This window comes from Maylandia zebra, linkage group LG19 (assembly GCF_041146795.1).
Source record: "Maylandia zebra isolate NMK-2024a linkage group LG19, Mzebra_GT3a, whole genome shotgun sequence".
NCBI lineage: Eukaryota > Metazoa > Chordata > Actinopteri > Cichliformes > Cichlidae > Maylandia > Maylandia zebra.
The window spans coordinates 9,540,464-9,566,110 of record NC_135185.1 but is presented as its reverse complement, the minus strand read 5'-3'; the positions used below and the strand labels follow the sequence as shown (position 1 = coordinate 9,566,110).

Here is a 25,647-nt window from a genome sequence, read left to right as displayed (position 1 = left end):
ATCAGGCCTCAAAGAGGTCGCCCCCTGCTGGATGTTAGACAGAGCGCAGGTTGAGTTTGGCACCTGAGTTTGTTTAAAGCTGCTCTGTGATTGGAGGACATGGTGAGGTCAATGTCACGGCTCCACTCAGAGGTCATCCAGCTGCAGCTCTGGCGGTACCGGGTCACCTGATCGTATCGGTAGTTGGAGGGGATTCAGAATGCACGCGCATGCACACACTGGTCCTCCTCCAGAGGTGCAGCACCCCCTCCCCCTCCACCCCCCAGCCTCTGTATGCGCCGTCACAGTGCAGACAGAGGTTGTAAACATGGCGGCGGACGGGATGGTGCTCACCAACCACGACCATCAGACCCGCGTGGGGATCCTCACAGGTAAGGACACCGTGTCATCACATGCGCTAAAACGCCTCTGGGCAGCGTACCTGTGCGCCGTTTTGTGCCCGGCTCCCTGCGCAAGTCGGTGTCACGATACGGGCTGTCTCCGCTGCAGAGCGGGCTAACGTTAGCCACATGCTAACCGGGTTCCCCGCGAGCCGCGCGGCTGCTGGCGCACAGGTGCGCGTTTTGCGCTAAAGAGCGGGATTAACGTGTTTGTGTGTGACTGCGGATTAACGTGTGAGCACCGGCTGCACCTGTCAGCGAAACTGCGGCGCTCAGAGGTGTTTTATTCGCCGTGAAGCGGCCGGGAGAAGGGCCGGGGAGCTCTTTCAAAATGCGAGACGAGCTGTGCGTGCTACAGTGAGTGTCTACCAGAAGCCGTGCTTTTATTTTGGAGGTAACCCCGCGGTGTTCCGGTGTTAGTGGCTAGCTTGCAGGTGGTATTTTGAGCAGTGTGCCGTTACGGAGCCGACATGAGCTGCATTATTCATGTCCCTCTGCGGGTCTGACGAGGGCCTCGGCTCACGGTGGGCTTTTTTAAGATAACGGGACCTCGCGGCTTTTTAACGGCCGGGGTTTCACCCCGTTAGTGTCCGTTTAACGCAGTAATGAGCTTTTTCCCTCCTCACGCCATTTAGTTCAACATTAAACACGAACGCGCAGCGCGGCACCGAAGCTGTAGCTGATGTTCGCACCGGAGTCGTGCCCGCGGGAGGACTGGGACCAGTGAACCCAGTAACACTGGACATGGACAGGGATGCTTAGCTAACTGAGGATAGCATGGGCAGTCCACTGTGCGCCCAGCAGGGGGCGCTGTGGGAGGGCCCGCAGTGATTTCCACACAAAAACACGCTAGTTCCCACAAATCCAGAATCAGTACTGTGAACTGAAACAAATCAATTGTAATGATCAATATTTTATTCACTGTGACGCTGATTCTTGCCCATAAAACACTAGCATTCGGCTAACATGTGCTGATTGGTGAGTTTTAGAATAGGAGGTCCTCTTGATGGCGTTCTTTTCCCGGTGATACCTCTTGTAGGTGTTAGCGTCGTAGTTATGTGGTTGAAGTGTTTGAAGGTGATGCTAACTGCTGCTGGCTTCATGCCCCAAATCAAAATGGAGGATGTATTAAAGTGGCTTGTGGTGCTCATAGAAAAGTACTTTACTGCATTAAAAATCCATTAAAATGTCTAAAAATACAACTTTATGTATTGTTTCAATCCTTTCTAGTAAAAACATGCTAAAGATTTCCATGAGAAAAATGTTTATGTCTCGAAATGTACATTTTTGTTCTTCAGCTCCATTGAGCTCCATTCATCCAGGATGAGCTTGAGAGTGCCCTCTATGGAGCAGGAAGAGAACAGCTGCTCTTTCATCCACCGTGCTTGCAGTTCCTCGTTAGTGACTTTAACGAGCAGAGAGAACAAAGTTTGAACACACCAAATAACACAGACAACCAGAGCACGATACTGCATCGTACGCCATCTGTCTGTCGTAAGGTTTTACGTGTCAGGACATCAGAAAAAATTTGGTGTTAAAAATAAGAAAATACAACCTCAGATGAACAACGCGTTGTACATTACACAGTAAATATTTAACAAAAAGACCAAATCCAAAAGTGGTGTAGCTCCTTCAGCAGCAGTGACCTGCAGTGATCGGTCTGCGCCATTACTGTGGATGAGCTTTGGTCGTTGAGGTCTGCAGCATTCGTTCATGCACAGCTTTCTGAGCTCTGCAGCAGCTCCGTTCTTTCCTTTTTCAGCCGTTCTGTTGGATCTTTGTCCTGCTGATGACCCAGTTTGGTCCCAGCTTTATCTGTGAGACATCTGCACTCTGGCCTCGTCTCAGAGCACATCGTTCCTGTTCAGTTCCTTTGAGCACTGCACGCTCTGATCTTTTGGTGAATTTGCTGCATCCACTGCTGGGAGAATGTGGATCCACCCTGTTCTCTCCTATAGAAGCAGCGAGGGTCGAGGTCTCACACAGTTTCTGTATTTTGACCTATTTTCCCATAAATGAATTCTGACTAAGTTTAATATGTCACATTGTTGTTGTTTTTTTAAGGTTGTATTTAAATCATTTTAAACTAGCTAAGGACCAGATTTTAAACTAGCTTACTTTCCTACTTTCTTTTGACTGTGACTGTTTCTGCTAATATTCGTAGGCGAGCACTGATCAAACGTTTCCCAGTCCGGATGCGGACTCCTTGTATTTGAGTTCCTGACGTAAAATAAAGTAATAAAGGACGAGAGGAGCATGATAAATAAAATTTAAAAAAAACTATGTTTTGGCGTTACTCTTCTCGTTTACTGTCGCTCATCAGATTGGAGCTGAGTGTGAGAGTCTTTCCTGCTGTTATGTGCACAAACGGTTTAAAACCTGCGAAGCAAACCACTGAAATCATATTGAAAGCCAGACTGAGCTGTGAATCAGGTGAGGATACTCGGGTAGAGTCCAGGAATCAGAAAACAGCAGGAGGAAATTAACCAAACAGCTGAAGTTGACTGACGTTGTCCCCCTTTGAAGTCCAAAGTCTGGATGAGGAAGATCAGGGCTTCCTGTCATGTGACGTGCGAATTCTCGGTCTATTCCTGCTTCCTTAGATGCGCTGCTCTTTGCTATTTCATTGTTTGTCTTGATCCGTTAACTCTGGACTTGCAGCGGCACTGAGCACGCCCGCAGGACGGCGTTCTTCTACAAGCTTCGTGGTCGTGAGCGATGCTTTTTTGAATCTGCCGAGGTCTTCCCTGCCAGCTCCTCAGAGTTATCGGACCGCCGTTTCCTCCATCTTCCTCTGCAGCACTTCACCCTGAGCGGGTCCTTGAAGGTCCGTCCTTCAGCTCTGACGACACGGCCGCAACATTTCAGTCAGTAGATCTTCACATGGAGCTCTTCAGCTGTCCCTCACACTTCATTGTGGTTGTTGTTGGTCATGTGATCAGTGTAGGAGGTCTTTCCTGTGGCCGTGGTTTTGTTTGGACGCTCTGCTGGAGATGACGAGGACCTGCAGGTCTTGTTTTGTCCTGCTGCTCTCAAACTCTGCAGTTGTTCAGTCTTGTTGGCACAGCGTTACCAGGCGTCCTTTGAATTTGTTGTTTCTGTCACTCTCATTTGTAAGTGCCATTTATTCTTTGTGATCATTACTCTCTGACTTCCCCTCAAAAATAAAGATTTTGTTCACACGGATGACGCTAACAACGACCTGTTCTGCTCACTTCCTGCTCTTTCATTTTAAGACTGGACGATGATATTTTGGCGTCTGTGTTCTTGTAACTTGTGGAGAATCTTCGATCCTCCAAAAAAACTCATCCTGTTGGTTTCCAGCTCCCTGTTTTTATCTTTGGACTCTGCTACAGCAGTTTTGCATGATTTACAGTTGATAATAATCCTTCTTTATCTCACACTGAGCCTTGTGCAGCTCCTCGGTTCATCCATGTCTGAATTGAGCCGATTTAGCTACTCCACCTTTAAGACAGCTTTGTTCTGATTGTCTGTGAAGGTTCTCAGTAGGGCTGCCACGATTACGTCGACTATCAAAATCGTCGACGACTAATTTAATAGTCGACGCATCGTTTGAAGCTTTGTAAGATCCTGAAAGACGCAGGAATAAGTAGTAGGATTTAAGAGTGTAATAACGGACTGAAACAGAAGATGGCAGCACTGCATGTACAAGGATGCCAGCTGCCGTTAAACCCCGAAGAAGAAGCTGTGTCCGGTATCGTAGCTGTGACCAAATTCAGGCCGCATCCTTCGGAGGCCGCATTTGTAGGCCGATTATGTTACAGCAACGCGGCGAAGACTGTCCAAATTCAAAGATTCCTCCAAATGTGACCTTCATTTCCCCAGATTTGAAGGATGGGTCGACGTATCCTTTGTGGCACAACCTATCCCAGAATTCATAGCGCAGCTCAGCCAATTCCAGTTTCCAACAATAGCGGCAGCTAGTTAGTTTTAATATTACTCTTATTTTTCTTTCTGGGTCACAAAATAAACGTTTAAGATATTTTCAGGCGAGAATGTAGCTGTGTAAACCTCAAATATCTGCGCAGTTTATCAAGAAACCACATATTTTCAAAAGTGCTCCGACGTTTTCGGAGACGTCTGTTAACCACCAACTCGATAGCGAGCCGGGGTTCAAGGCTCACTAGAGCTGGCGAGAACGGCACACTCCCGGGAAATTGTTTTCAGAACCACCGCTGTCTTTCGCTACTCAGGTTAAACGTGATATATATAAGTCACTTAGATAACCTGAAAATGTTATTGTTTGGCTTTTTTTCAGTGTTTTATTTGTTCGTGAGTAAATCTGTTTGGCTGAGATTAGATTAAGTAAAACTTTCTTAATTCCCTGGGTGGTTTTCACACAGCTGAAAAACGTCAGACAAACAGCTGATTATCAGAAGTGTGAGATGCTGGAGAATATACTCCGGTGTCCCGTTATATTTTATATAGCAAGGAGTTTATTAAACATCACAGAAACAATCTGCAAATTTCATTAAAGTTTAATAAACTGTCATCTTGTCTTTATTTTTAGTTAGCACATACCTTAAACACTTAAAGCTGTAAGCTAATGATAGTTATATAAGAGCAGATGCTGCTGGTAGGGCTGGGCTATATCATACCGTTCACGGTAATATGGTGTAATTTTGGGCAACGATAGGAAAATGAAATATCGCAATAGAATATGGGTAAAACGCGCATGCGCAGTGCCTTTGTTTACATACGCACATGGCGGTGATGCAGAATGAGAAGCGCGAAAGCGGATCATTGAATGAAACAGATGAAGCTGAATTGGTTTGTAAAAATGCTGCAGCTTCAGTGGTGGAACTGGTTTAGCTTTCGTCCGTCAGATACACAACAAAGCACTATTTTTGGTAGATGCTAGCGGGCCGTTGTTATTACCGTGTTGTTTGGAAAATACGGCACACTTAAAATCAATCCTTTGATTTTCTGTAAAGTCGACAGTGCCCCTTATAATCCCGTGAGCCTTATGTATGAATGTATGAATGTACACGGGGCTCGAAAATCTGTCAAATGCTTTAGTACGACTTTGCTAAGCTACGAAGCCGCCACCGCTTGATGGATTGTCAGAGCATTACAGCTATCGTAGACAGGAGCCTCGCGGAGTGATACGTACTGTGCTTCAACATAATATTACCGTATTGTGTGTGTAGGGCTGCCACGATTTGTCGACTAGTCACGATTACGTCGACTATCAAAATCGTCGACGACTGATTTAATAGTCGACGCGTCGTTTGAAGCTTTGTAAGATCACAAAAGACGCAGGAATAAGTGGCAGGATTTAAGAGTGTAATACCGGACTGAAACAGAAGATGGCAGCATTGCATGTACAAGGATGTCAGCTACCGTTAAACCCCGAAGAAGAATCAGAATCAGAATCAGAATGGGTTTATTGCCAGATGTTGAGGTTTACAACATTAGGAAATTGCTGCGGTGCTTCAGTGCAAACAATAAGAATTAAAGTGCTATGTAGAAAGAAAGATATGTGCATGAGATATACATGAGAATAAGAATTATGAGTGCTACGTAGAAAGATATATACATGAGTGCAGGTGGTGATCAGTGCCAGACATGAAATGATGCAGTGACACAGCGTAGGGTCATGTGTTAGTGGTGGGAACAGTCATACGGTTATTGTTCATGTGTCCAACAGCAGAGGGGAAGAAACTGTTCTTGTGGCGAGAGGTTCTGGTGCGAATGGACCGGAGCCTCCTGCCTGAGGGGAGCAGGTCAAACAGACTGTGTCCAGGGTGAGAAGGGTCAGCTGAGATCCGAGCTGCACGCCGCAATGTCCTGGAGGTGTACAGGTCCTGCAAAGATGGGAGTCTGCAGCCAATCACCTTCTCAGCAGAGCGCACAACACGCTGCAGTCTCTGTTTGTCCCTGATAGTGGCTCCAGCGTACCACACTGTGATGGAGGAGGTGAGGATGGACTCGATGATTGCAGTGTAGAACTGCATCATCGTCCGTGTTGGCAGGTTGAATTTCTTCAGCTGCCTCAGGAAGTACATCCTCTGCTGGGCTTTCTTGATGACGGAGGTGATGGTGGGCTCCCACTTCAGGTCCTGGGTGATGGTGGTACCCAGGAAGCGGAATGAGTCCACAGAGGTGATGGGGGTGTCAGTCAGGATGATGGGGGGGAGTGGGGCTGTGTGCTTCCTGAAGTCCACAATAATCTCCACTGTCTTCTGGGCATTCAGCACCAGGTTGTTGTGGCTGCACCAGGACACCAGACGTTCAACCTCCCTCCTGTAGGCAGACTCATCCCCGTCAGAGATGAGCCCAATGACGGTGGTGTCATCTGCGAACTTGATTAGCTTGACAGACTGGTGGGTGGAGGTGCAGCAGTTGGTGTACAGGGAGAAGAGCAGAGGAGAAAGAACACAGCCCTGAGGGGAGCCGGTGCTGATGGTCCGGGAGTCCGAGACATTCTTCCCCAGCCTCACGTGCTGCTTCCTGTCCGTCAGGAAGTCAGTGATCCACCGGCAGATGTGTCCCAGAATTCATAGCGCGGCCCAGCGCAGTTTCCAACAATGGCGGCAGCTAGTTAGTTTTAATGTTACTCTTATTCTTTCTGGGTCACAAAATAAACGTTTAACATATTTTCAGGCGAGAATGTAGCTGTGTAAACCTCAAATATCTGCTCAGTTTATCAGGACACCACGTATTTTCAAAAGCGCTCCGACGTTTTCGGAGACATCTGTTACCCACTAGCTCGTTAGCGAGCCGGGGGCTAGGCTCACTAGCACCGTGAGAACACCGGACTCCCCGCAAATCGTTTTCAAACCCACCGCCGTCTTTCGCTACTCAGATTAAATATATATATGAGTCACTTAGATAACTTAAAATGTTACTGTTTGGCTTTTTTTTAGTATTTTATTTGTTCCTGAGTAAATCAGTTTGTCTGAGATTAAAGTTATAGTTTTTACACAGCTGAATAAACGTCAAGCAGACAGCTGATTATCAGAAGTGTGAGATGCTCCAGAATATACTCCGGTGTCCTGTTATATTTTAGATAGCAAGGAGTTTATTAAACTTCACCGAAACAATCTGCAAATTTCATTAAAATTTAATAAACTATCATCTTGTCTTTATTTTTAGTTAGCACAGACCTTAAACACTTAAAGCTGTAAGCTAATGATAGTTATATAAGAGCAGATGCTGCTGGTGCAATAAGCTGTAGTTTTACGTCCAACGGATGATGATCTGATTAGTCGACTAATCGCAAAAATAATCGGTGACTAGTCGACTATCAAAATAATCGTTTGTGGCAGCCCTATGTGTGTGTATAACCTGTTTTTAAGTTTAGTGGATATTATACATGGTTATGCTGAGGATATGTCGGCCAGTCTCCACTGGAAATGCCTTTTGGTTAAACTGTCAGCAAGGAATTTGCATTTGCACTGTTACATTTGTATATTACATTAATGCACATAAAAAACAGCTGCTTGTTTAAGTGAAAATACATTGATGGGGTTTTTGCACTAATAAAGTTGTGAAATATTTTGTCTAGTGTCAATTACATCGTCAGTTATGTCGTTAGCGCAAATTTTCAAATGTATATCGTGATAAATAGTTTTGGTCATATCGCCCTGCTCTAGCTGCTGGTGCAATAAGTTGTACGTTTTACGTCTAATGGATGATGATCTGATTAGTCGACTAATCGCAAAAATAATCGATGACTAGTTGACTATCAAAATAATTGTTTGTGGCAGCCCTAGTTCTCAGTCATCCAGATGATCGTAGTCTAAGGAGCTTGGAAAAAAAAGCGTCTGGACTTCTTTAAGTAGCTTGAAGACGTTTCACCTCTCATCCTTGAAGCTTCTTCAGTTCTGAAGAACTGAAGAAACAACTTAAAGAAGTACAGACGCTTTTCTTTACAATATCCTTGGACCTTTGTTCTGATTGGCTGCCTCTCACAAACAGAGGGTTCAAACAACAGGTAGACGGGGCTTCCGCAGCTGAGATGAGCATACAAGGGTGTCCCCTATTTGTGACATCATGCAGGTCCAGCCTGAGAGTTCAGAGCAGCCTTAGCTTTGGGCTCACACTCTGAACTTAGTGTTAGAAACCTGCAGCACTGGAACACGAGACATGTGACAGGAAGTGAGGAGGAGGTGTGTGTGTGTGTGTGTGTGTGTGTGTGTGTGTGTGTGTGTGTGTGTGTGTGTGTGTGTGTGTGTGTGTGTGTGTGTGTGAAACCGTGCTGAGCTATTCTTCCTCTGCAGTGAGCGACAGCTGCTTCAAGAACCTGGCTGAGGACCGCAGCGGCGTGAACCTGAAGGACCTGGTCCACGACCCCTCGCTGTGAGTCCTCATCAGCAGATCTGCAGCATGCACGTACACACGTGAGCAGCATGACAGTAACTGTCATTGTGTCACTTCCTGCAGACTAGGAGGAGTCATCGCGGCCTACAAGATCGTTCCAGATGAGATCGACGAGATCAAGGTAATCCCAAAAACAGGAGTCCTTTTTTAATATCTCTGTTTGTGCCAATAAAGGGAAACGATTTAACGCTTTTTCACAGACGTTTGTCTGTCAGTGGGCGGGGTCTACGTGTAAGTGAGGTCGTCCGCAGCTCTCGTCCAGTCAGACGGCGGTAAACTGGTTTAAACCCACTGAGCATCATAAATACACGTTAAGGATTTGGATTGAAACAAATTAGAAATCAGTAAAAATTCTGAGTTGTGATGATTTCTAATCGCGTACTGACGTCTGCTCCACATGCACGAGCAACGTGGCCTCTGTCTTTATGCATCACTGTGTCCACGTGATCGCCACCGCCGGCATTTCAGACTGACATGTTTCTGTTTCTCTGATTCTGTGGCTGTGATTGCGGCTGCTCAGCGTTGGTGCTTTTATTTTGGCGGTGACGAGCTATGTGTGTTTGCAGGAAACTCTGCTGGAGTGGTGCGACGAACAGGAGCTGAACCTCATCCTCACGACCGGAGGGACCGGCTTTGCTCCGAGAGATGTTACTCCTGAGGTACAGGAGGTTCAGAGGCGCGGCTCGACGGCAGACCGCCGTGTTCTAACTCGCTGTGGTTTGTCGTTTTCTAGGCCACCAGGGAGGTGATCGAGCGAGAGGCTCCGGGAATGGCTCTGGCCATGCTGATGGGATCTCTCAACGTCACGCCACTGGGCATGCTGTCCAGGTGAGCGCTCTCACTGCTCATTGACCAGTCACTGTAACGTGGCGTGCGTTTATCTTTGTAAATTCACATCTGGATCTGGAATGTTTTGGGAAACTGTCTGAATTTAATGCGGCAGCACGTCTGCCCACCGAGCTTTAACCCTCTGAGGTGATCAGCAGGTGTGTCAGAGGATGATGTCAAAGCTGTACTCGGGTCAGTTATGGAGCTCCGATAAGAAGCAGACTGTGGCAGATGTTCCTCCTGAACCTCCAGATGTGCTCCTGCATTAATGGTGCCTTCACAGTTAGTCCTGTCACATGACCATCTTGAACTCTCGGCCTCTCTGGGAGGATCTTCTTACAGCCAATCACGTCTCTGATTCACCTGGTTAGGTGCTGTCAGTCACATTGAACGTGTCACTTCCTGTTTCTTCTGTTACTCACTGGATTCTGATGAACGGTGCAGTTTAAGTTTGACACAGTGTGGAAACGTTTGTTTTCTAACCTGCTCTGTGTGCCGTGTCCTCTCCTCTGCAGGCCTGTTTGTGGTATTCGTGGCAAAACTCTGATCATCAACCTTCCAGGAAGCAAGAAAGGCTCTCAGGTACGAGTCTGACTTTACTCTGCTCAGTCTGCACCGTGTGGATCTTTGCACTGAACTCGCCGGGTATGCCGTAAGACGTGGCGATCCAGTCAGGTGGAGCTCAGCGTTTGTGTTATTTACCGTTAAAGTAGGAAGAGTTGAACTGCGTCGTTACAAAACTACAGATGTTGGATTACAGACCTCTGTGGGTGTCTCCAACCTCCTCCCTGACCAGCTCAGTCTGAGTGCGTTCAAGCAACGTCCTGAAATGTCGAGCAGCTTTTAAAAGTATAACAGAGTCTGAAAATATAAAGTTTGAGTGTCTAAGCCACCAAACGTGTGTGATCCACAGCTCAGAGTAACACAGGCTGAGTCAGGAGGACGGCGTGTCTGAGCTCAGACTCTGTGTGCACCAGTGAAACCAGTACACCTGTCACACATCACTGCAGTCCAGTTCACATGCATCTGTAAAGTGTGGGAGCTCATGGACTTCTGTGTCCCTAATGCCCACTCGCTCCGTGTTGCCAGCAGTGAGTCAGACTGTTTACAGACAGGATTTGTAGGCGGAGCCAGGTGTCTTACCTTTGTGCTCTCGAGATCTGGTGGTTCTGTTCAGGTGGCCTCCAGCTCACACAGGAGCGGTTTGCAGCGGTGATGAGAAAGCCAAAAAATGGCGGGGTGCCACCCTGAGTCTATAAAACTCAGAATGGTTGAAAGGAGCAGCTCGCCCTTCAGTGGCTGGCCTCTCCCTTACAGATGGAGGGAGGAGTTCAGACTTTTGATATGCGCTCAGAGTAGAGCTGCTGCTCCTCCACATCGAAGTTCAGATGGTTGGATATCTGACCAGGACGCCTCCTGGACGGCCTCTGGCTGAGGAGGCGTGGGGCAGACCCAGGACAGGCTTGGGAATGACTTGGATGAGCTGGAGGAGGTGGCTGGGTTTGGGATGGGGGAGTCTGTGCTTGGACTACTCGGCGCGACTACTGTTCGTGTAAACGATCCACTGTGCGTGCAGCGTCTGCTGTGAGAGTTTGACGCCATGACGACGATGATGATGAAACTTTGATTTTTCAGGAGTGTTTTCAGTTCATTCTGCCCGCTCTGCCTCACGCCATTGACCTGCTGCGCGAGGCCATGGTCCGGGTGAAATCCACGCACGCCGCCCTGGAGCAGCTGCCCTCCCCCTCCCCTCTGCAGGCCAACACGTACGCCAACACACACACCAACACACACACCATGGAGCGCGGGACCCAGTGTGAGGAGGAGGATGACGAAGAGGAGGACCGGAGGAGAGGTCGGCACGCGCACAACCACCACCATCATCACCACCACCACCAGCACGGCTCCTCCCACATCACCGCAGCTGCCATCGCTGCCAAGGTAAGCGGTGCGCAGGCCGCACGTAGAGCAGCGGCGGTGCTGGAAGCTGCCAGATGAAAGTTTAATGATCAGTGTGGGGAAAGTGGGTCACTGCAGCAGCTACTGTACTACAGACGCATGCAGCGGCTGCTGCAGGACGCACAGAAATTACCGGGAAGCGAGCGCTCCGCGGGCAGGACGGAAGACAGGAGGCCCGCCTCCCAGTAGCGGAATGACATTTAGAAAACACTTCCTCCTCAGGGTCAGGCGGGTCATTACAGGCTCTGCCCACGGGGCATTGCAGGTTCTTATAACTGTAGAAGAAATGAGCACCAAGGAAACTCGTTTTTCAATCCGTCGTCACGTTTAGATCCACAGGTCACGTGACAGAGCATCACGTGACCTGTGTCGGACGCTGTCAAGAAGTTTCGATCAAACTGGTCATTATGGCTCCTTTATAAAAGGAACAACTTGTCAGGTTTTAACACTGAAGGGGTGGCTGTAGCTCAGGTGGCAGAGCAGGTCAGCCACTAATCAGAAGGTCGGTGGTTCGATCCCAGGCTGCCTCCTGGCTGCATGCCAAATATCCTTGGGCAAGATACTAACCCCGTGTTTGCCTACTGGTGGTGGTCAGAGGGCCCGGTGGCGCCAGTGTCCGGCAGCCTCGCCTCTGTCAGTGCGCCCCAGGGCAGCTGTGGCTACAATGTAGCTTGCCATCGCCAGTGTGTGAATGTGTGTGTGAATGGATGAATGACTGAATGTAGTGTGAAGCGCTTTGGGGTCCTTAGGGACTAGAAAAGCGCTATACAAATGCAGGCCATTTACCAGGCCATTTGCCTTGTTATGGTTTTTTAGAGAGGAGACGACAGGAAGTGATGACTTGAGGACAGTTTTGGTTCATCGATACGTGTAAACATTTTAACACGAGCATGACCTCCATCGTGTTAGGGTTTACCCGATGCAGGGATGTCCGGTGTGGACTAACTGTTGGCTTTAGTATTGTTAGTTTGTAGCGTTCCTCTTAAAGCCACACCCCCACAATGACCGCGAACAGCTCCTGTCGTATCAGTTAATTTACAGAACGAATCCATGTGTGTGAGCCCAGGTTTGAGCTGTGACGTGTGGAATGTTTCACTTCATCCCATCATGTCCTTCACCTGTGTGTGTGTGTGTGTGTGTGTGTGTGTGTGTGTGTGTGTGTGTGTGTGTGTGTGTGTGTGTGTGTGTGTGTGTGTGTGTGTGTGTCCATCAGATGAGCCATGCTGTGCTCATGGCTAAAGGGAGTCCCTACCTGCCTGGCCACACCCCTGTCCCTCCCACTCATTTCACCTGCTCCTCTGCCCATGACCATCAGGTGAGACTTCACACATGCACCTGTCCTCTCCTCTCATTGGTCAGTTCATTGTGTCAGTCACCATTCTTCATCAGCTCCTGCCTGAACTAGCTTGAAGATTATCTGATGCCGCCTTTTTTTTAAGGTGGACCTACTATGAGTTCCCTTTTCAGTTCAACCTATGATAATAATGCTGGTAGTAAAAACAAATCAGAAAGTATTCAGAGTATGAAAGTAAAACTTTGCATGACTTCATTAAATATAGTAAAGTTATAAAAAGAACAGCTGATTGTGAGGGGGTCAGGGGTTATGGAGCGTGTTCAGCTTTGCAGCTTTAGGTTCTAATAAAACAACTGAAGGAAATCATTGGACTAGCATTGTGTGTGTGTGTGTGTGTGTGTGTGTGTGTGCGTGTGCGTGTAGATCCCGGACTCGATCATTTCTCGAGGTGTTCAGGTGCTTCCACGAGATTCGGCCTCTTTAAGCTCCACCCCCTCCGAGTCACCCCGGGCGACACAGGCAACTTCCCGCCTTTCCACCGCTTCGTGCCCGACACCCAAGGTACAAACAAACCTTCACACATGCACACAGACAGCACCGCTAAGAGCTCGGCAACAAAAAACGCCATTCTGCATGAAACACCAGCTTTCCTGTTTGTGCTGTGTAACGGTCATAGAGCATGCCCAGTAGATGTACGCTGATTGCTGATCGAAGCCCTTTATCAAACAATGACAAGCACTTCCTGCATGATGAGAGCTTTTAATTACTTTCTTTATTTCCTAACCTCCTCCGTTCACTTCATAGAACCAGAAAAATCACATTTGATTTCCTGGCATAAAAAGCTCCAGCTTCAGGACCGAGCCAATTTATGGTGAATAACAAACTCGGTGTGTTCGATTTCATTGGAGCAGAAAAACGAGTATTCACAGTTAGACTTGGTTCACGTGCCATTTTTTCAAATATCAAATACTTTCTTATTGCCAGTATCTGAACAGATTACCATGTAATTTAAAAACACGCTAAGAAAAGTTTCTTCCTGTTTGTCCCGTGGCGTTCCCTAAGGTGCTATCCTGGGTCCTCCATTATTCCTTATATACTTGTTCTCTTGTATATGTTTCCATTTTTTGTTGTTGTTGTTGTTGTTGTTTTTTTAAATCACTAGTATTTGAACTGATTGTAAAATTATTAAATCAATTACATATTCCCCAGCTTGTCAGGCGGTGGAAGGAATACAAGTCTTTTGCTACAGCTGTTGACACCACCCGACATGAGCTGCCTGTTAAGAAGGAATACTTCGAGGACCTCCTTAATCCCACTGACACGTCTTCCGAGGAGGAAGCAGAGTCTGGGGATGAGGGGAATGACCCGCCAATTTCCGAGGGCGAGGTCACTGAGGCAGTTAAACAACTCCTTGGTGGCAGAGCCCCTGGTGTTGATGAGGTCCGCCCCGAGTTCCTGAAGGCTCTGGACGTTGTAGGGCTGTCCTGGTTGACACGCCTCTGCAATGTTGCGTGGAGATCAGGGGCAGTACCTGTGGACTGGCAGACCGGGGTGGTGGTCCCCATCTTTAAGAAAGGGGACCGGAGGGTGTGTTCCAACTACAGGGGGATCACACTCCTCAGCCTCCCTGGGAAAGTCTATGCCAGGGTGCTGGAAAGGAGAGTTCGTCCGTTAGTCGAACCTCGGATACAGGAGGAACAATGCGGTTTTCGTCCTGGTCGCAGAACACTGGACCAGCTCTTTATCCTCTCCAGGATACTTGAGGGTGCATGGGAGTTTGCCCAACCAGTCTACATGTGTTTTGTGGACTTGGAGAAGGCATTCGACCGTGTCCCTCGGGGTGTCCTGTGGGAGGTGTTGCGGGAATATGGGGTGTCTGGCCCATTGCTACGGGCCATTCGATCCCTATACAACCGTTGCAAGAGCTTGGTTCGCATTGCCGGCAATAAGTCGGACTCGTTCCCGGTGGGTGATGGGCTTCGCCAGGGCTGCCCTTTGTCTCCGGTTCTGTTCATAATTTTTATGGACAGGATTTCTAGGCGCAGCCAAGTGGCGGAGGGCTTTCGCTTTGGTGGCCTCAGAATCTCATCTCTGATTTTTGCAGATGATGTGGTTCTGTTGGCTTCATTGGGTGAGGGCCTCCAGCTCGCACTGGAACGGTTCGCAGCCGAGTGTGAAGCAGCGGGAATGAGGATCAGCACCTCCAAATCTGAGGCCATGGTTCTCAGCCGGAAAAGGGTGGAGTGCCCACTCCGGGTCAGGGATGAGTTCCTGCCCCAAGTGGAGGAGTTCAAGTATCTCGGGGTCTTGTTCGCGAGTGATGGGAGAAGGGAGCCGGAGATCGACAGACGGATTGGGGCTGCAGCTGCAGTAATGCGGACGCTGCACCGGTCCGTCGTGGTGAAGAGGGAGCTGAGTGTAAAAGCGAAGCTCTCAATTTACCGGTCAATCTACGTCCCTACCCTCACCTATGGCCACGAGCTGTGGGTAGTGACCGAAAGAACGAGATCGCGGATACAAGCGGCAGAAATGAGCTTCCTCCGAAGGGTGGCTGGCCTCTCCCTTCGAGATAGGGTGAGAAGTTCGGCCATCCGGGAGGGGCTCAGAGTAGAGCAGCTGCTGCTCCACATCGAAAGGAGCCAGCTGAGGTGGTTCGGGCATCTGACAAGGATGCCCCCTGGGCGCCTCCTGGGTGAGGTGTTCCAGGCATGTCCCACCGGGAGGAGGCCCCGGGGCAGACCCAGGACACGCTGGAGAGATTATATCTCTCGGCTGGCCTGGGAACGCCTTGGTATTCCCCCAGATAAGCTGGAGGAGGTGGCTGGGGAGAGGGAGGTCTGGGCCTCTTTGCTTAGGCTGCTGCCCCCGCGACCCGGCCCCGGACAAAGCGGATGAAGATGGATGGATGGATGGATTCCCCAGCTTTTTGGTCACATGTTATTTAAATGAGCGCCACTAACTAATGTTAGCTTAGAAATAATTACCAAATGAACATCTCTCAAATATAAACTGTTCACACAGGGTTTAGATAAAGACTCTAGACAGCGAGTTAAGGTTAGCCAGCTATATGCTAAGTTGACTATGAAGTAGTTTGTGTGTGTTAGCAGCTAAGTTTATATTAGCTACCATTAGCCAAAAACCTGCCAATGTAATGAATAAAAAGCTGTCTAAAATGAAACCCTAAATACAAACTGATCTGGAAGCTATATTGGTTATTTTCATGTTTCTTTGTCAGTGAATATTAGCTAATCCTTACTAGATTCATGCACTGTAGCTAAGTCATGGCTTGTTGGCTAACTTTGTCTGAACTATGCCTGAAATGAATTAAATGCTAGGTGGCTAGCTTCCCAAAATCATTTACCTGTTAAGTGAACCATTGTTATAATTTACATTTTATATAAAAATATGATTTTTGTCAAAAATTAAATGATGTAACCGTTTAAATAGATAGCAAACTAGCTTAGAGCGAGCTTGGTTAGCTAGCTGGCTGTAACTTAGCTTTACAGCTTGTAGCAGACATTTATAACATCCAGGTCAGGTGTAGTGTGTGTATGCTGCTCAGTCAGCTGTTGGACAAACATACATGACGTACAGACCATACAACAGAGAAACATGACAAAGTTGGACAGTCTGTGCACGACTCGGCATATTTTAGATGCTAACGTGTTCTGAGCAACAGATGGGTTTCTGAGGTTTTATGCCTCACCTTTTAATTTTGACTTGTGAAACAAACTTACCCCCCCCCCCCCCCGGTAACTATCGGTAACCATCATCACAGCATCATTAGACTGTTACAGATGAGTATCTTTAGGTCAGATTTGAATATCAGTGTCATTCCAGGTGTAAGCAGTGATCGTCCTGATTGAAGCTCTCGTTATGTGCATGAACTTTATTCAGGAAGTCTCGGGACGTGTGCTGTCTGTTGAATGGGAGTGAATGGGACTGTGATGGTTGGAAACACTCAGATCTATTGAAATGTCTTCAGTTGTGGTACATTTAAAAATAAATGACCTAAAATGTAGCATCAAATTATGCTTAAATCATCTCTGCAAAGCAGCCAATCATCAACCTTATGTACCTTTGCTTTTAGTAAGAAGACGCCGGCTTTCTGACCTCTGGTTTTAATTTGCTGTTAACATCAGCTAGGAGAGCAGAATTAAAGCTCTGGCTTATATCTGCTGTTTATTCAGCACTCAGACTGATCTGATGAGTAAGATTAACCCGATTCGCTCTCTCGGTGCTCCTGAAATGCTTGAATGTTGCATCCAGAGTCATTGTTTATGTTTCCACATCCTGTGAATGAGACGCATGAAAAGAAAATTATTCTTTAAGATGATTTCAATCAAAATAATCTGTTTTTCTGCAGGTTCAGTCACGATGTGGCAGCAATGAGAACATACTGAGAGCCAGTGAGTTCAGTATGTGTTTCGTTTACCTTTAAAGCTCGAAAAAATAGTTTTCAGGTGTTTACAGGTGTGTGTGTGTGTGTGTGTGTGTGTGTGTGTGTGTGTGTACGCACTCATAGGCCACAGCGCAGTTGACATCAGTAAAGTGGCGCGTCGTCATCGCATGTCGCCGTTCCCGCTGACATCCATGGACAAAGCCTTCATCACTGTTCTCGAGATGACGCCTATTCTGGGAATTGAAGTCATTAACTACAGAGGTGAGTGTGTGTGTGTGTGTGTGTGTGTGTGTGTGTGTGTGTGTGCGTGTGCGCTGCTCTAACACAGGAGTATCGAGCCCTGCACGCCCACGTGTCCACTAACTGCTCCACCACAGAGCTGATGCTGCTGTGGTGATGGCATCTGATGGGAGAAGCATTTCAGCACCTGCACACTCTGTTTGAACCATGAATGTGTAAAAGGTTGCTCCACCTGTTTGACTTACGGAGGTTTTGGACCTGAAAGTCAATCCAGGTTGACGTCAGTCTGATCGGCTTTTCCCCGCTGTCGGTCAGCTCGTCCGGTCAGGACCGTAGCCGCCCTCCTCCGTCGTTCCTCCACAAGCTGCGAGAATCGCTCCTCCCACAGAGTTCAGATTGTAGTGAAACAATGAATTTGTCCTGGATAAGCCTCTGAGAAAGTCTTCTCTCTCTGCAGATGGTTTGGGTCGAGTTCTCGCTCAGGACATCTATGCCAAAGACAACCTTCCTCCGTTCCCCGCCTCTGTTAAAGATGGCTACGCTGTGCGAGGTGAGACTGTGGGCACCGCCTCAAACATCTGCGTTTTTTTTACCTTTTATCTGTTGAACTGAAAGCTCTAACCGACTCATGTTTGACTCGTAGCTGCCGATGGCCCGGGAGATCGCTTCATCATGGGGGAATCGCAGGCTGGACAGCAGGTCGGCTCTCACACAGCAGCGTTGTGCATAACCATCATCTGTCAACCAGATTCTGTGGGAGACGCTGCTAACCTCAGCGTTATCTATGAGCGGGCTCATGGTACACACACCATGATCGGCACAGCGCGAGCCATGCTCAGACCGTTTAAGTTCACGTATGTGCAGAATGTAGATCAGGATCAGATTGATGCACATCACCGAGTTCATATCAGCAGTGAAGGCAGACAAGGGTCTTTAGAGCCACACGTGTCACGGAGCAGGAAGTCCTGGGAGTCGACCTCTGCAGCCAAACGCTGGTGGCATAACAGCTGCAGTTCCTCTAATGTCCACTTGAGGCTCCAGAATTTAGAAAACTTCTCATCTCCTCCTGATTACTGTGAATTTCAACCTTGACTAAAAGCCTTATTACCAGATGATGTCATCGCTCTGTAAACTGTGCTTCTTGTGTTTTCAGCCCACCCACACAGTCATGCCAGGTCAGGTGATGAGGGTGACGACCGGCGCGCCGATTCCCTGCGGAGCTGACGCCGTGGTCCAAGTAGAAGACACGGAGCTGCTGAGGGAGTCTGAGGATGTAAGAACACCAGGATGAAGGTCGATGGCGCTGTGCGTGTGCCTGCTGGCTTTACTTCCTGTTTGTCTGTTACAGGGCACCGAGGAGCTGGAGGTGAGGATCATGGTCCAAGCCCGGCCCGGGCAGGACATCAGGTGAGAGAGGAACGCTTCTCAGGTCGTGGATGTCAAACGGGTGAAGGAGCAGCGTAGACAATTTGGTGCTTTTGTGTCCACGCAGGCCGATCGGTCACGACATCAGGCGAGGGGAGTGCGTTCTGGCTAAAGGCACGCACATGGGCCCGTCTGAGATCGGCCTGCTCGCCACAGTGGGAGTGACCGAGGTCAGCGTGCACAAGTTCCCCGTGGTGGCCGTCATGTCCACCGGGAACGAGCTGCTGAACCCGGAGGATGACCTCCACCCGGGGAAGATCAGAGACTCCAACCGCTCCACTCTCCTCGCCACCATCCAGGAGCACGGATACCCGACCATCAACCTCGGCATCGTCGGAGACAAGTGAGCGCGTTTCCCCGCCTGTCGCTCCAGTCTGATCATTTCCTGTTCTGACATCTTAAAAAAGCTCCAGCCCCCACCCCCCAGCACGGTGCAGTCAGGGTTTAATCTTTCATCCACCCTCTGAGGTCCACAGGTCCCTCAGTGGGAAATCTGAAATCTTCCACTCGAGTCCGACCTCAGTCTGTATCCTGAACTTCCTGTGACACCCGTGTGTCCTCTCTCTGCAGCCCTGACGACCTGCTGTCAGCTCTGCACGAGGGAATCAGCCGTGCTGATGTCATCATCACTTCAGGGGGTGTGTCCATGGGAGAGAAGGTACAGTAACTTCAGTAACTTAACTAACTTCAGGCCACGCCCACCTGCTGAGAGTCTCAGCTGCAGTACCAACTGCACGTTCGCTCAGGAAGTGAAGCAGGACTGGGCGGACTTCTTCGCCGCTGCTACAGGAGGTGTGTCTCTCTGTGGAGTGAGACCGCAGAGAGAGCCGAACGTGAAGGCGGAGCTGACGATTTACCGTCTTTCATCAGCTCTGACCGCGAGCCGTCACTCCTAATCGAGCTGAGGGCCAGGTGAGGCAGCAGGTGGGCGTGGCCTAAAGTATCTCAGTGTAAAGCTCACTGATTGAGTGACGCACTGAGCAGATTTTCTGATCGTCAGTGTGCAGGAAACCTGACTGTGTGTGTGTCTGTGATCAGGACTACCTGAAACAGGTGCTGGATATCGACCTGCACGCACAGATTCACTTTGGCCGAGTCTTCATGAAGCCAGGGTAAGACGGAGCCGAGACTTCCTGCTTTAGTCCCAGAACTTAAGCACCACAGTCACACCTGTGTGAAATACCCGAGAGCTTAAAGCTTCAGGCGGCTGTTAATGAGCCTCACCTGTGGCTGCAATGTTAGTCTGTTCACTGAAGTCACAAATGTTTCTTCTGATAGCTGAAGGAGTTCCTCACTGCAGGTACTCGCAGTACTGCAGGTACACCTGACGGCTGATACCTCAGTCTCTGCCTCTGCTCACGCTGCTCTGTGTTTCTGTCCCTCAGTCTTCCCACTACCTTTGCCACAGTCGACATCGACGGGACACGAAAACTCATCTTCGCCCTGCCAGGTAACATATTAACCCTGCTGTGTAATTCACCTGCCTTTGAAGCGTCCTCGGGTCGTCCCCACAGACGCCTGTGATCAGAGTCACGATTCCTGATTGTGGATCCCAAAGCGAAGCAGGAAGCTTGAGAGCGTCCTGAGCCCAGACTTTAACCTCCTGGAGACCAGAAAGCTTCAGTGCAGGCTGAACGTCAGCAGCCTCCACAGAGATGGGCTGAGAATTAGCAGTTACTACATGTACTTCACAGTACATGATTGTACTGTGAAGTACATGAAGTAAGGAAGGGAAAAAAATGAATACAAATCAACAGATGACGCAGACACTCTTTCAATGTTTCGTATTCGTTGCAGGCAGATACGTGCATCTTAAAATAACTCCTCACAGTAAGCTCCATAAATGTTCCAGCAGCGCCTCGTCGACACGAGTAACTCCAACCGACCACGTTTATGACATCATTCAGAGGCCGCTCGTAAATGCGCCACATCATGTTATCGAGCTTCTGCACCATCATCACACGTGGTCTGTTTATTGTTTCCAAGGTAACCCAGTGTCCGCTGTGGTGACGTGTAACCTGTTTGTGATTCCTGCTCTGAGGAAGATGCAAGGCATTCTGGATCCTCGACCTACAATCATCAAAGCGAGGGTAACACACACACACACTCTCTGAGGTCATGCTGTAACCCTGCCTGCAGGTCAAGGTGAACCGAGTGTTTGATGCATTGCTCGGGTTACATAACACAGTTGTTGTTGATGAAAGTCTGCTGATGCCACTGTTCTTCTCTTCAGCTCTCCTGTGACGTTAAGCTGGACCCCCGGCCTGAGTACCACCGCTGCATTCTCACCTGGCATCACCAGGAGCCGCTGCCCTGGGCTCAGAGCACAGGTGAGTGCGCACACACACGGTGATGGTGTGTACCGTCAGTCATTGGTGTCTAAGCATTGCTTCCTGTTTCCTCCTCACCGCGGTAAACTCTGGCCTCTTCTCGTCCACACGATTAACTTTATTGATCACATCATGGAACCGTCATAAAGATGTTCCACACGTTCATACAGCATCGCGCTGTTCAGCTTCCTCACTGCACTTGGCCCAAATGAGCCGTTACGCTTGTGTCCTGTAGCGCCGCCCTCAGAGCTTTACATCAGCTCGTCCAATCAGGTTTGTCGACGGTGCTGAGCGGTTTGTCTGCTCTGAGTCCAGCTCACGGATACTCGCTCCAAAGTCTCTGAACCTGCCAACGAGGACTCATCTCCAACCGGCTTTCTTGGAGACGGAATCGACGTTTTCTCCTAAATTCATCGTGCGTGTTCCCAGATACCCGAGGCTTCCGCAGGGCGTCCAGTGACGCGCCGTCGCAGGCCCATCCATCACGCTGGCTCTGTGGTCGACATCAGTCAGCTGATTTATGTCAGAGGCGTCGTAAACGAGCCTCTTAAATGTTGTTCTAACCGCTGCCTCGGTCAGCGTCCTGTCAGTCATCTCACTTGGGTAATGCGACTGACCACACCCCTTCTCCCTGCAGGTAACCAGGTGTCCAGCAGGCTGATGTCCATGCGCAGCGCCAACGGCCTGCTGATGCTGCCCCCTAAAACAGAGCAGTACGTGGAGCTGCACAAGGGAGAGGTCGTAGACGTCATGGTCATCGGACGGCTATGATGCAGGTACGGCGGCTCCACGGACGCACTGAGCACGTGCGAAGCGTGTGCTTTCTGTTAACACTTCTTTTTCTCTCCAGACTGAAACGTCACTCGCTACCGATTACCATGGCAACGCCAGGACTTCTTGTCTGCACAGGAAACAGCCGGGGTGGGGGGCGGGAAGTGGTGCATGTCTACCTGGTCGCCATTAGCTGTGATGTCATATGCAACAGCCAATCGGAGCCAGCACAGGCTGAGTCCTCATTGGTCTGCTCTGAGGAGATCACTGTATTTCAAAGGAGAAAAAAAATGTGAAAAAATATACGAAATATGAGATTTATTCTGTAATATTATTATTATCCTGATGATAATGATTATTAATATTCTTAATTAATATTCTATTTATTATTATTATCATGGTTCTGACTGAATATCATCATCTTAGTAGTATTCATGCCCTCTTCTCTCCTCTTCATTTGCTTTGTGCGTTTTTCCCGGGTAGATTAGAGACATAGAGACCCTCCTCCTCCTTTTTCTACCCTTGCTCTGCTCTGGCGTCCTCTCTCCTGCTATAGAAACCTGCCGTTTCACTACGTCTCCTCCTGGATCACACAGACTCCAACATCAGCAAAACACGGCTGATGAAGACGTCCTCCGAGTGAACCTGCTTACGTTGTTTGTGCCTCTGAATATTTTCTGCCAAACAACAAAAAAGAAAAGAGAACAAGCTGCAGGTGTCCTCTGGTGTTCCTTTTTTACCTTTCTGCAGATTCAACCCTCTCAAACATCTGGAGAGATCTCAGCGAAGCCATGAAATCGTCCTCGGTGGGTCAGCGGCTCGTCTTTGGGGCGCCGAGCGATTTCTCCGCTCCGATATAAATGCGATAAAGACGTCTCTGATCGCGGTCGTATCAAGGTTGCGCCACACTGGCGGTTCAGTCCAACCCTGCGTTCAAGTGGTGTTCGACCAGAGTGTGACGTTTATGTTAAGGTAGCTCCAGAACCTCTGGGCTCACCTGGAGTGTCGGGCGCGATTACATGATTACTCCACATTTGCGTCTGGAGCTCTGGGTGTGGGATTTGTCCTTTCACTCGCTCTGATCAGGCTGTCCAATCGGGAGTCTTTATTCAGATTTTTACCCATGACCGCACGTGCAGGAACTGACCGATTTGGCAAGTTCGGAGAACAGATGCGATTCCCGGTTTTTCCATCTGCTTGCATCACTTGAAGGCAGGGTGTCACATTCAGGTGCTTGTAACTACACCACGTGTATTTTTGCCATGACGGTGTTAAGGTGCTCGTTATGGTCGGTTCGAGGCTGTAAATCAAAACGTCATCTGACCGCCGTTCTCTCCGCGTACTGTATGAGCGTGCAGAAACCCTCCTTTGACAGTTCGCCCACTACAAACGCAGAAGCATCCGAGCTGCTCGCCGTAGATCCTGCTGATAAATGTTTACCGGTTACCAACAACCAGAAGCGTCCTGTGAGATCTGAGAGCCCCAACGCAAACCGCCCACTTCCTCTCATCCTTCCCGTTGAACCGGTTTTCCTGCAGCGCGGTGTGTGATGTGTAATCTAGAGCCAGCTCATATTTACCCAAGTTTCCCAAAGTCCATGTTGGTGGTAAAATGGGAATACGGTTCTTCCTGCTTTGACCCGTTTTCCACCGATGTGGTACCGGGGTGCTACTTCATCAGATCTTAACCAATAAAAAGTGCCACAAAACCACTGGCACCTCAAAATCAGCGGTCCCAAAGCGCCCGTTTCTGATGCTTGGCATTCCGGCCTGTGAGACAGAGTCTGGTTTGCTGCATCCACACCAACAGCTCTGCTTTGGAAATCAGGTGGACAACTCATCCTGTTACGACCTTTTTCCAACAACTCAGTGCCGCTGCCTCACCCAGACCCCGGTCCTTTCTGGGTTGTCCCGTGGTTGGATTCGTGGATCAATGGTGGGAGTGGGAACTGCACGAAATTTCTCTTCTTACTACAGACGTTACCCCGGCTCGTGCTACCTAATGTTCTGGCACTGCGTTTGTGGGGAAAAAGGATCCGATTCTTCCTGTTGGGACTTCTTTTCCACTGGTGTGGTACTGCTGCTAAATCTAGAAGCAGGTTATTGACTTTGCACTGAAATGACGGTTTCCCAAACATTGTAGCCTACAGTTGGACTCAGAGAGGTTACCACTGATTGGCCGAGGCAGCTCACAGCGGTGCTTGGTTCTCAGCCTGTTCTGGGAGAGAACCCAGGCAGAACCAGCTCTGTAACTTCTTCCTGTGAGGCTCTTCACCTCCACTCTCAAAACCAACCAAGAGCCGGCACCACGTCAGTGAAAAACCTGAGTTAAATATGATCAACCAAACCCACAGGTCAAAGGTCAGGCGCTGCATTCAGGTCATACTGGAGTAACTGCTCTGTCTGATTTTAACAGTACCGACACGGCGTCCTGAATGCAGCGTGGCTCGTTGTCCTGAATTCCCCCCCCTTCTTGTCACACCTGCATGCCCATAAAAAAGGGGGCGTGTCTTTCCTCTTTGGGCAGGTGTGATTCCAGGCGTTAGAGTGTGGTGCAGCACCTGGGCGGGGCTTCTGATCTGACTAAACGTGACGCTGATGCTCTGGTGCCAACACTATCTTTAAGTCCTCTGGCTTGGTTTCCAGAAACTTCCCAGTTACCTCAAATGCACCGTATATATACAGCATATATGAGTGGCTCGTGCTGCGTCCGTGTCACATGGGAATGGTGTGATGATGTTTGGCTGTTCGTTCAAAGAAATTCCTAAAATAGTAAATAATGCTTGCCGTTCGGCAGCTCGCGTTTACGGCAGCTCACTTACGACACAAACGCAGCATCAGCGCGCGTCCTGCCGCCTGCCCAAGGAGGACCAATCAAACCCAGATAGATCCATCAGAGCGAGCAGAAGCAGGTTGTTGAGAAACTGCCTTTGTACCGAGTGATTCGTAACACTGGGCTGAACTCAGTGTCACACTGCACACACTATAAACTATGACCAGCACTTGTAATGAAGCAATGACACAGCATTCTACTACTACTGTATAAATATGATGAAGAGGATGTTTTTCTGTAATATTATTGAACCTGAAGATGAATTAATAAAAATAATCCTGATTATTCTGTAACTGCTGTTTGGCTCGCTCGCTTCATTCATAACAGCACTCGTCTGAGAGCGCTTCACGCTGTCAGGGACGGTAAACGTCACATCTTGTCAGTGTGAAGAGCTTTAACTGCACATTTAATCCCTCAAATAATTTAATCTGAGAGAAAAGCGCTGTTTTTCTATATGATAACACAATGCTGATGTAGGAAATGAAAGACCTCTGTCAGGTGTAGACTTAAAGAAACAGCTCTGGTCGCTCATTTCCCAGATTCGCAGTAATTATAAATAAAGTTTTGCAATAAATTATGAAGAAATGTGAACTTTTCAGATAAACCATTATTAGTCCCACATGTATGAAATTTGTTTTTTTCAGAACATTAAAAATGTTATTATGATGAAATATTTAAAAATAAGAATTTTTCTTAGATTCTTTTCCTATAATATTACCTTTTTATAAATAATGAGTACTTCAGGCTTCCATACTGCATGTTTAAAGGCAGGTAGGAACCATCCAGCAGGAACCTTTTGTTGCTGCGCTCGTTCTCCTCACCTGAACATTCGTCACATTT

The 25,647-nt window shown here is 48.5% G+C and overlaps 1 protein-coding gene across 3 annotated transcripts; it reads left to right on the top strand.

Annotated features, from left to right (window-relative positions):
- The first annotated feature begins 83 nt into the window (after positions 1–83).
- Positions 84–25,100, top strand: gphna (gephyrin a). Of its 3 annotated transcripts, XM_014410135.4 has the most exons (23): positions 84–371; positions 8,627–8,705; positions 8,790–8,847; positions 9,293–9,385; positions 9,460–9,554; positions 10,070–10,136; positions 11,190–11,495; positions 12,727–12,828; positions 13,231–13,368; positions 17,174–17,216; positions 17,333–17,470; positions 17,907–17,999; positions 18,093–18,148; positions 18,603–18,722; positions 18,798–18,856; positions 18,942–19,217; positions 19,445–19,532; positions 19,913–19,986; positions 20,260–20,324; positions 20,861–20,964; positions 21,108–21,204; positions 21,842–21,980; positions 22,055–25,100. In XM_014410135.4, the coding sequence occupies exons 1-22, from the start codon at positions 200–202 to the stop codon at positions 21,973–21,975; spliced, it is 2,457 nt and encodes an 818-aa protein (XP_014265621.1). In that variant the 5' UTR covers positions 84–199; the 3' UTR covers positions 21,976–21,980; positions 22,055–25,100. The 3 variants fall into 3 exon arrangements, with proteins under 3 accessions (XP_014265621.1, XP_014265622.1, XP_014265623.1); XM_014410136.4 differs by lacking the exon at positions 12,727–12,828; XM_014410137.4 differs by lacking the exons at positions 12,727–12,828; positions 13,231–13,368.
- The last annotated feature ends 547 nt before the right edge of the window (positions 25,101–25,647 follow it).

Excerpts from the sequence above, each read along its gene's own strand:
- gphna (XM_014410135.4), top strand. The coding sequence starts at position 200 with ATGCACGCGCATGCACACACTGGTCCTCCTCCAGAGGTGCAGCACCCC. Across the intron at positions 13,369-17,173 it reads CTTCGTGCCCGACACCCAAG|GTTCAGTCACGATGTGGCAG; the intron begins GTACAAACAAAC and ends GTTTTTCTGCAG. Across the intron at positions 18,149-18,602 it reads AATCGCAGGCTGGACAGCAG|CCCACCCACACAGTCATGCC; the intron begins GTCGGCTCTCAC and ends TTGTGTTTTCAG.